Source organism: Podarcis raffonei, chromosome 13 (genome assembly GCF_027172205.1).
Source record: "Podarcis raffonei isolate rPodRaf1 chromosome 13, rPodRaf1.pri, whole genome shotgun sequence".
In the NCBI taxonomy this organism is placed as follows: Eukaryota; Metazoa; Chordata; class Lepidosauria; order Squamata; family Lacertidae; genus Podarcis; species Podarcis raffonei.
In genome coordinates this window covers 42,556,383-42,566,468 of record NC_070614.1, presented here as the reverse complement: position 1 = coordinate 42,566,468, position 10,086 = coordinate 42,556,383, and the positions used below count along the sequence as shown (strand labels likewise).

Genomic DNA, 10,086 nt, shown 5'->3' with positions numbered 1-10,086 from the left:
CAGCCAAATAGACAAAATGTGTCCTACAATCTCCAAACATCCAAGAGGCTGAAACTTTCCAGAAGTCCACAATGACACTTCTGTTCATATTGGGGAGTTTCCTTTTTTGAGGGCCTTACTGTAGACATCTGTACCTGAAAATGAATATTGGAAAACTTTGATTAATCCCCAAAAATGGATTCCTATCTTAAATAAAGCTATATCTGAATTTAAGTTGTGCAAAGATTATTCCACATATAAGAACAATTGCCTACAAAATAGTTACAAAATATATAGCGATATATTTTCTTTTTATGAACTCAGATTTTAGATTGACTTCATTTTTCTACTTTCCCCCGCCTTTGCAAAGACCCATTATAACTCTCCCTACTAAGCAAAACCAGCTGAGACTTTGGCTCATCATTATCTCTGTTGACAGACTGTTAGCAGGAGATGTTTAGTCCACCCTCTTCTTCCTTGGAACTCCTGCTAAGACCCAGTATAACCTTTCTTCCCTACTAACTAAGACCAGGTGAGACTTTGGCTATGATAAGGTAAACATGATTTTCCATTGCAATCTGGTAGTAAACCTGCAACTCAGAACTGATAATTATCTCTCATCTTATTAATAGTCACTTCTGCTGCTTCTCCTCATCCCAGGGGAGTTTCAGAATCCACATGCACACTATGAACTAAGACTGGAGGACACAGTGAATAGCCCATTCTCTTTTTCCCCAGGGAGAATGTGATAACCAAGATGGCTTGGCTACCACATCATTATCTCTGTTGACAGACTGTTGACAGGAGATGTTTAGTCCACCCTCTTCTTCCTTGGAAATCCTGCTAAGACCCAGTATAACTTTTCCTCCCTACTGAGTAAGACCAGCTGAGACTTTGGCTATGATAAGGTAAAAATGATTTTCTTTTGAAATCGGATAGAAAACCTACAATTCAGAACTGATCATTATCTCCCATTTGATTATCAAATTAATCATAATCACTGCTGCTGCTTCTCCTCATCCCAGTGGTGTTTCAGAAGCCACATAAACACTATGAACTAAAGGTGGAGGACACAATGAATAGCCCCGGTGCCCTTCAGAGCTCATGCTAGATCCAAGGCTCTCTCAGACTGGTTGCAGATTTCCTTACCCTGAGAAGATCAATTTTTGGCAAGGGGCATTCCAGTGAGAGCTTTTGAAGCAAAAACATTTGAATGATAATGTGCAGGGTTCCTATTGCTCTATGTTCTATTAGAGATCCACTTCCAATTCTTCACCAGTACTATCTATCTGGGGATTTTATCATTGGTGGCATTATGTCTCAAATCTATATAGCTTCAAGTATCTTAACCTTCCACAAACCTCCCTCTCCTGAATTATTTGATGACATGTTGTAAGGAATTGTGGGTTTTTAAAAATTTACATATACATATGTATTTCAAATGGTTTTTTTAAATCCTTCATGAGTATATGTCTGCATTTGATATGTGTTGATCTAAGAAGATGGTGATGATTCCCACTTCTCCTTCTCTATACTTCAGATGTTTATGATGGGCTGGGGAAGTTCTCAAAATGCTTTGTGCAAGATCTGCTAACCTTACATTCATAATTTCAATATATAAGACAGGTCTAAAACTAGCATTTATCCATTATAAGATTACAAGAGAGTATAAACAGGATTGTTCACTTTCATTTCATTTAGGTTTTCAGGCTATTTCCCATGGAATACTTTGGACATAGAAAATCCATTTTTGGCTTTTCTCAAACCTGCCACAAATGGTTAATCACTCATATTTGGAAGTGATCTTCTTATACATTTTGGACAGTACTTGTATGATTGGGTGATCAGACACTGTCAATTCATTTAAGCAGACTACTATTATCACCATCATCGTCATCGTCATCATCAGTTGCAGTATGGTTGGCAGGAATACCTGCTTACTTTCTGCAAACAAAAGTACATTCCTACTTGAAATATGGCCCTAGGTCACATTCTGTTGTCGTATATGCACCAAAGGTCCACATACCAGTATGACATTGCACTGGTAGATTTGTTTTCTCATTTCCAAACGATTAGAGTATCAGAGTCATAATAGAGTCATAAAACAGTATCAAAAAACCTTAGGTGTTCGAGATTTTTCTCATGCGTTCTAAATATTTCAATGGATTAAATCCATATTCATTCAGTGGAGTTTGAATCCACATTCATTCATTCATGCAAGTTTTGTGTGAATGTTGACATGCACATAATATGAACACTTTTACCTTCTGAGATTTTCAGAAAACAATAGCAAGGGGAATGGTGAGTGTTTTGCAAGCATCTGCTCATAGAGGATGTAAATTAACAGCATTCAAAGCCATGCCAAGAGTTGACTGTAGAGGGTATCATGTCCCTACCTACCTGCCTACCTATCTAGAAAAATTTTCTTGAACTGTGGGCATGCCATCGATTTTTGTAAACATACACTGTTATACAATATGTAACTCTCCTCACAGGCCAATGACACAACTCTACCTACCTGCCTACCTATCTGAAAAAATTTCCTTGGACTGTCGGCATATAATCTATTTCTATAAACATGTTATACAATATGTTACTCTGCTTACAGGCCAATGACACAACTCTACCAGCATATTCTGGCCTTGGCATTTGCTGTGAGGGAGATCAATGAAAACCCACATATCCTACCCAATGACACACTGGGCTTCCACATCTATAATAGCCATTTCATTGCCAGATGGATCTATCAAGCCTCACTAGCAGTTCTCTCCAGGAAAGGAAGATTCATCCCTAATTACAAGTGTGATGTTGAGGACACTCCCATAGCTGTAATTGGGGGATCGAACTCAGATTCATGTCTCCAGATGGCCACCATCCTTCATTTGTACAAGATGCCCCAGGTAAGATGTGTGCATGGAGCACGGGCAGAGATGAAAACATGTACACTTGGATTTGATGATATGCGTTCAGCTTGAACGTTGTTAATTGATCAGTTGAGGACTTAGCCATCTTTAAAAATTGGAGGTGCATCATAGACCTCAAGGACAAAAGAATTATGGCCTCAAGAAAATAGAGATTTTTGATACTGCCTGAAGCAGTTTTTTAAGATGTGGTGATAGGTCATAACACAATTCGTTACCACTTTTCTTTTCCCATTTGTCCTTACTTTTAGCTCATCTACGGCTCTTCTCCCATGATGGAAAACAATGTACAAACTCTTTTCTCCCACTGGATGTTCCCAGATGGGACTCATCAGTACAATGGGATACTCCAACTTCTCCTGCATTTCAGCTGGTTGTGGATTGGGGTGGTTTCACAGAATGATGATACTGGAGAGCAATTTGTACAAAATATTCTTCCCATGTTTGCTCAGAGGGGTATCTGCTTTGATTTTATAGGAAGATTTCCTAAACTTAAGTTTTCTGGAGAGTTCAATGAAATGGTGGCTGATGGTTCTGAAACAATCCGTGTTATTATGGGAAGCACTGCCAATGCTGTGGTTGTTAATGGTGAGATTGACAGCATTATGGTATTGAGAATGATGCCAATGGTTGCAGTATTACATGATATACCAATGCATGCCGCATCAAAAGTCTGGATAATGACGGCACAGATGGAATTCACTTCCATCCCCTTTCAAAGAGGCTGGGAAATTGATTTTATCCATGGTGCTCTCTCCTTGGCAGTTTCCTCAAAGGAACTTGCAGGATTCCAGAAATTTGTTCAGATGAGAAACCCTGCCTCCAAAAGAGAAGACAGCTTTCTCCGGGTTTTTTGGGAACAGGCATTCATCTGTTCTTTCTCCAGTGCTTCTTTAGATAAGGAACTCAAGGAATCATGCACTGGGGAGGAGAAGGTTGACAGCCTTCCTGGTTCTGTTTTTGAAATGAGCATGACTGCCCAAAGCTACAGTGTCTACAATGCTCTATATACCGTGGCACATGCTTTGCATGCCATGCAATGCTCCACGTTCAAAATTAGAGCAATGACAAATGGAATAACATTGGACTATCTGAAGCAACATCCATGGCAGGTAAAATTTTGATCCTATTAATGCAAATGTTATATATCATATTCTAGCACTAAGCTAAAGGTGGCCTCTAGTTTTGCAGATCTTTTGTTGATGAGAAAATATAATTGCATCCAACTTAATGGATGGAATGTTGTTTTTATTCTGAAGTGTGATACCTACCCTCATTGCCACTTTGTCTGATTAGGTCTTATGAATTCTTCAAGTAATTTTTCACATGCAACCCTTATACCCCTTTCAGGAAGTTTTGCTATTGACCCTAGCTGATTCCAGAATTTGACCCCCCAATATTAAAATTGACAAAGATTTGAATTCCTTAAATTGTATCCTCTGAGGCTGAGCACATTTATTACTACTGAGGGCAATCATCATATATGCAAGGAACAAAAGGTTTGTCTCACTATAAGCATTCCAGAATGACTCTCTTAATTTTTGCACTTTCTGGTTTGACACTGGGTGCCATGTCCAGTTTTCCTTAAAGGGAATTCTACTGATTGTCCCCAGTACCTCCAGTGTGTGTCACTTGTTCCTTCATTTCTCTCCACTGCCTTTCCTCGGTCTCCCTCTCTATGCAACATTCTCAGACTTTACTTATTTCAAGCAATCCTGAAATGGCTATTTGTCCTCTGCTAACTTCTAAGCTTTAGGAATCCAAGCTCATCTCATCCCTATTTAGCAACACAAACTTTTCATGTGAGTTCTGTGCATCCCTACAATGTCTTCCAGACCCAAACCGTGCATCCCCCTGTCAGCTTTCCCGAGACACATTCCTTAAGGAGGAGATTAAGGTAGGTGCCACCATTCCCTGCGCTTCACTCTTCACCTAGCTGAAACAATATCCAACACCACAAACCAGAAGATAAATCAAAAGACACATCAGTACCCGTCCCACAGTGCACATCACATTGGACATCAGGTTTTGGCACATAGGTATTTAGGTTGAACCAATTGGTCAGCTGATATAGTTTAAATAAATTATGAATCAAAGATCTCAGAGGTAAACTATGATCTCATTAAGGAATCATTTTGTAGATCTTCATTATGGTTCCCCATCCGCAATTTAGCTCCAACACTTTCTGAGAAGTGTCTCCTTCAACAATAGTTCCGGAGAAGAAATTTCCTTTGACCAAAAGGGAGCGTTATTAGCTGGCTTTGATATTATCAACTGGGTCACATTCCCAAATGAGTCCTTTCTTAGAGTCAAAGTTGGAAAAGTGGACCCACAGATTCACCAAGAAAAGGGGCTCAGAATTCATGATGATGCCATTATATGGCCCAGCAGCTTCAACCAGGTATATCCCGTTTTATAGTATCTTCCATCCTTTCTTCAATGTTAAAAATGATGTCTCCTCAAGTCTTGTCTAGATTTAGTAGAACATCCATATAGACTTGGTTAGAAGACCCATTGCCATTGCACTTATCTGGAGCCATTTCACCAACCTAAATAACCCTCCAAAGCAGTTATTGCAAAAATGGCAAGGAACATTGGGAGATGAACAAACAGCTGAAAACCTCTGGGAACATGAATTTATGCACTGAAATGCATACTTGAATCAAAATAATTAAGCCAAATACTGACTGAATCATTACTATATTAGTAAAATAATTTTAAAAAGTAATCTTTAAAAAAAGCAGGCATGGAGGATGCCTATAACTGGAGGACCTCCAGTGTTCTGGAAAAAGTTCAAGAAATATTGCTTCATTATTTTAGTCTCTAAAGTAGTGATATTGTAAGATACTGCTCACAGGAACCTAGCATGTAAACTAATAGGTTTAGAACCTGGCCAGTCAAAGGTCACCATCGAAAACAAATATTAAAGCTGAAACATATGGGCGGGGGGAGTCAACACTGGAAGCAAGAAATATTAAAAGATTGTATGAAACACAGAGAATTAGAACAATCAACACCGGACAGTGTTCTAAGATATTTTAGTTACTTCATGTCCAAATTATACAAATTTGTTACTTACCATGTGTGTTATTTATATGTTGTTGCTGCTGCTACTGCTGCTGTTGTTGTTGTTTTCATTGCACATTGTTTACATTAACCTGCTACTGTCTTAATTTGTTTACAATAACTTTGTAAATATACTATAAATGAATTTCATTGTGTCTTAAAAGCTTGATCTTCCCGATTTCTTATTCTTCCCGTGAGTTTTGCCATTTCTGCATAGCCCATTAGTTTCCGTAACCCTTCTTCTTTTATTGGGACATTTCCTTTTTTCCATCTTTGGGCATATAACATTCTGGCAGCAGTGGTCGCATACATCAATACATTAGGTAACTTTAATCCCATTATTCCCAAAAGAAATGTCTCTGGTATCTTAATAAAGGTTAACTTAAACATTTTTTTTCAACTCATTATACAATGGCACCTCCGGTTGCGCATGGGATCTGTGCTGGAGCTCTGGTCGGATCCCAAGGAATTTGCAACCAGAGGTGCCTGTTCTGCACATGTGTGCTGCACGTAGAGTGCTTTTGTGCATGTGCATGGCGTGTTGAGTGCTTCTGCGCATGCACGCATGGCAAAGCCCAGAAAAATATTTCCGGGTCTGCCACGTGCGTAACCCGAAGGATACGCAACCAGAGGTGTGCGTATTCAGAGGTACCACTGTATATCATTTCCCTGTAGGCTTTTGCCTTATTACAAGTCCACCACATATGGAGAAAGGTATCTTCTTGTTCTTTACATTTCCATCAGATACTAAATTCAGATTTGTACATTTTGGCAAACAAATTGAGTCTTAAGTACCATCTATACATCATTTTAATATGATTTCCCCTGTAATTATAAAAAGCTGCAAACTTTATATCATTATTCACAATCGCTCCCAGTTTAGTCATGCTTCCCACACGACCTGGAAAGCTGTATGGGGACAAACGCCGGCTTCCTTGGCCTGAAAATGAGATTAGCGCCACAACCCCATAGTCGCCTTTGACTGGACTTAACCGTCCAGAGGTCCTTTACCTTTTACCTCATTATGACCAATATCCATTGCCCAATGTATCATTGAAGATTTCACTTGTTCATCTTTTGTTTCCCATTCTAATAGCATCTTATACATTTTTGACAAAACATTAACATTACATTCTAGGAGGTTTCTCTCTAATTCTCTCTCCATAAAAGGTGCTCTCTGGGGGGGGGGGAGCATTTTCCTATATTATTGTCGTATTTCTAAACTGTGTATTTCACCACCTTTCCTGTGCCCCGGAGATGCACTCCATGAAACTATTATCTCTTTTATTTATGTACAGACACCACCTCCTTCTGTGTGCAATGAGAATTGTCATTTAGGTTACAGTCGGACCAAGAAGGAAGGGAAGCCTTCTTGCTGCTATGATTGTCTTCCATGTCCAGAAGGGAAGATCACAATCCAGAAGGGTAGGAAATAAACTGTGAACTCTTCAAAAGCTATATCAGGATCTTGCTTGATCTCACCACTGAGATTTGTATTTGGTGTACAAATCTGAATAACATGGGAGAGATGGGATTGGGTAGGAGTTTTATAAGAGCCAGGCATATTATTTATATGTTCATTCATAAAAACCACTTGCATAGTACAATTTCATTAAAAATATCAAAGTAGTTTACAAAAACAACAAAAATTCACAGAGGCAGACAGACATGCACATGTAGACACAAAAAACATGCAAGTATATATACAATGGCACAAATTTCCAATCTTTTAGTTAACAGCCAAATACATTAACCCAGAGGAGGGTTTAAAAAGCAACAAAAGGGCAGATCACCAACTAATTCCTAAAGAATATATTTTCTTAATTTTCTCCATATGCTTGACAGGGGGGAAAAAGTTTTCAGATATCTAAAGTTTACTATACAAGATGCCTTCTGATTCACTATTGAAAGCATGTTCCAAAAGACTGGGTCCTATAACAATAAAGATGTGGTGCCAAAACCTCAAGAAAAGCAATTCTCTTATGGATTACCTCAATCATCAAGCTGGAATAGAAGGGTTCAGGCTGTTCCTTTAATAATCTTGACCTGAGTTGAGTGGTTGTAAATTAGCACAGGGACCTTGAATCTGGCTTGGTAATAGAGGACTAGCCAGTGTTGGCATGCTAACAAAGGTCTCATGTGTTGTCAGCTATGTACCACCATCAAAAGGATTCAAGCTATCACACTGCCTAGGGATGGAAGGAGCTGGCAAACCAGCTAGCCAGATAGTGGATGTTAGGAATAAAACTTCAGACCTGTAGACTGCTACCTTCTTGACATTGACCCAGGATGTAGATTGCTTGGCAATCAAAGCTGAATATTACCTCTAAATATAAGGATGTGTTTTTTACAACTGTTCTACGCATCCTAATTCAAGGCTGTAAAATACATAATTTCCACCAAGCATGGCAGAATGGATTTCCAGGTAGATAACTCTTTCTTTTCTTTTTCAGACATGGATGATTGTTTTGAATGCCCTGGGGACCAGTATCCAAACCATGACCAGGATAGATGCCTTCCAAAACAAATAACTTTCTTGTCTTATGGAGAACCTTTGGGCATAATTTTGTCCTCTTTGGCTCTCTCATTTTCTCTCCTCACTGCTTTGGTTCTTGGAATATTCCTGAAGCACATGGATACTCCCATAGTCAAGGCCAACAACCGGAACCTCACCTACACTCTCCTCATCTCCCTCTTGCTTTCCTTCCTTTGTGTTTTGCTATTCATTGGCCAGCCTGGAGCACTGACATGCCTCCTTCGACAAAGTGCTTTTGGCATGATCTTCTCTGTGGCAGTTTCTTGCATATTGGCCAAAACCATCATTGTGGTTCTGGCTTTCATGGCCACCAAGCCAGGATCCAAGATGAGGAGATGGGTGGGAAAACCATTGTCCAACACCATTGTACTTTCCAGCTTTCTTATTCAAGCCACCATTTGTACTGTGTGGCTGGCAACTTTTCCCCCTTTCCCTGATTTAGACATGAATACAATGATAAAAGAAATGGTTCTGCTCTGTAATGAGGGGTCAGTCCTTATGTTTTACTTTGTGTTGGGCTACATGGGCTTCTTGGCTTCTGTCAGCTTTATTGTGGCTTTTCTTGCTCGGAGGTTGCCTGACAGCTTTAATGAAGCCAAGTTCATTACATTCAGCATGCTGGTCTTCTGCAGTGTTTGGCTGTCCTTTGTCCCAACCTACCTGAGCACAAAAGGAAAATACATGGTGGCTGTGGAGATCTTCTCCATCTTGGCCTCCAGTTTGGGCTTACTGGGGTGCATCTTTTTCCCCAAATGCTATATCATTTTACTGAGGCCTGAACTGAATACCAAGAGACAGTTAATTAGGACAACAAAGAATCAGCCTAGCTGACCTAACTGAAGCCCATTGCATTCAAATATCTTTTATTAGTAATGAGTGACATACCCTCCAAGATCACAGAAAGCTTCTGTCAGAGAATGGGCCTTGATTTCCATGTACTCACTTAGGATGATCCCATTAAAGAATTTCATTTTATTATTACAGCTCTTTATTTAATCTTTATTCCACCCTTCAGCCAAAGTTTACAGGAAAATGCACAACAGAAAAATACAAAATGAGAACACAAAGTATAAAATAAACATCAGTCAATAGCCTGGTTACAGAGAAACATCTTTTTCTCATGCCTAAAAATATGTAACGACGGATTACAAAAAGCCACATGAGCTGCTGTTAAGTGAATGAGCCATGCTTCCATGAAGTCAGCTCTGATGATCCCATGAAGGCAGGAAAATAATGCATCAAAGTGTCCCTTGGAATATTGTAGCCAGCAATATTCTTTACTTCTATTAAACTTGATCCCAATAAGTAATAATAATAATTTATTATTTCTACCCCGCCCATCTGGCTGGGTTTCCCCAGCCACTCTGGGCAACTTTCAACAAACCATTAAATAAAGAATAAAACTCCAAACATTAAAAAACTCTCTAAACAGGGCTGCCTTCAGATGTCTTCTAAAAGTCGGGTTGTTGTTTATTTCCTTGACATCTGATGGGAGGGTGTTCCATGAGGCGGGTGCCACTACCGAGAAGGCCCTTTGGCTGGTTCCCTGTAACCTCACTTCTTGCAGTGATTTGGGATTTTGAA

At 39.4% G+C, this 10,086-nt stretch overlaps 1 protein-coding gene across 1 annotated transcript; it reads left to right on the top strand.

Annotated features, from left to right (window-relative positions):
• Nucleotides 1-2,591: 2,591 nt before the first annotated feature.
• Nucleotides 2,592-9,333, top strand: LOC128398928 (vomeronasal type-2 receptor 26-like). Its single transcript, XM_053360194.1, has 5 exons — nucleotides 2,592-2,879; nucleotides 3,152-4,012; nucleotides 5,074-5,301; nucleotides 7,265-7,391; nucleotides 8,420-9,333. The coding sequence occupies exons 1-5, from the start codon at nucleotides 2,592-2,594 to the stop codon at nucleotides 9,331-9,333; spliced, it is 2,418 nt and encodes an 805-aa protein (XP_053216169.1).
• Nucleotides 9,334-10,086: the final 753 nt, after the last annotated feature.

Excerpts from the sequence above, each read along its gene's own strand:
- LOC128398928 (XM_053360194.1), top strand. The coding sequence starts at position 2,592 with ATGACACAACTCTACCAGCATATTCTGGCCTTGGCATTTGCTGTGAGG. Across the intron at positions 4,013-5,073 it reads TGAAGCAACATCCATGGCAG|CTCCAACACTTTCTGAGAAG; the intron begins GTAAAATTTTGA and ends TCCGCAATTTAG. Across the intron at positions 7,392-8,419 it reads GAAGATCACAATCCAGAAGG|ACATGGATGATTGTTTTGAA; the intron begins GTAGGAAATAAA and ends TTTCTTTTTCAG.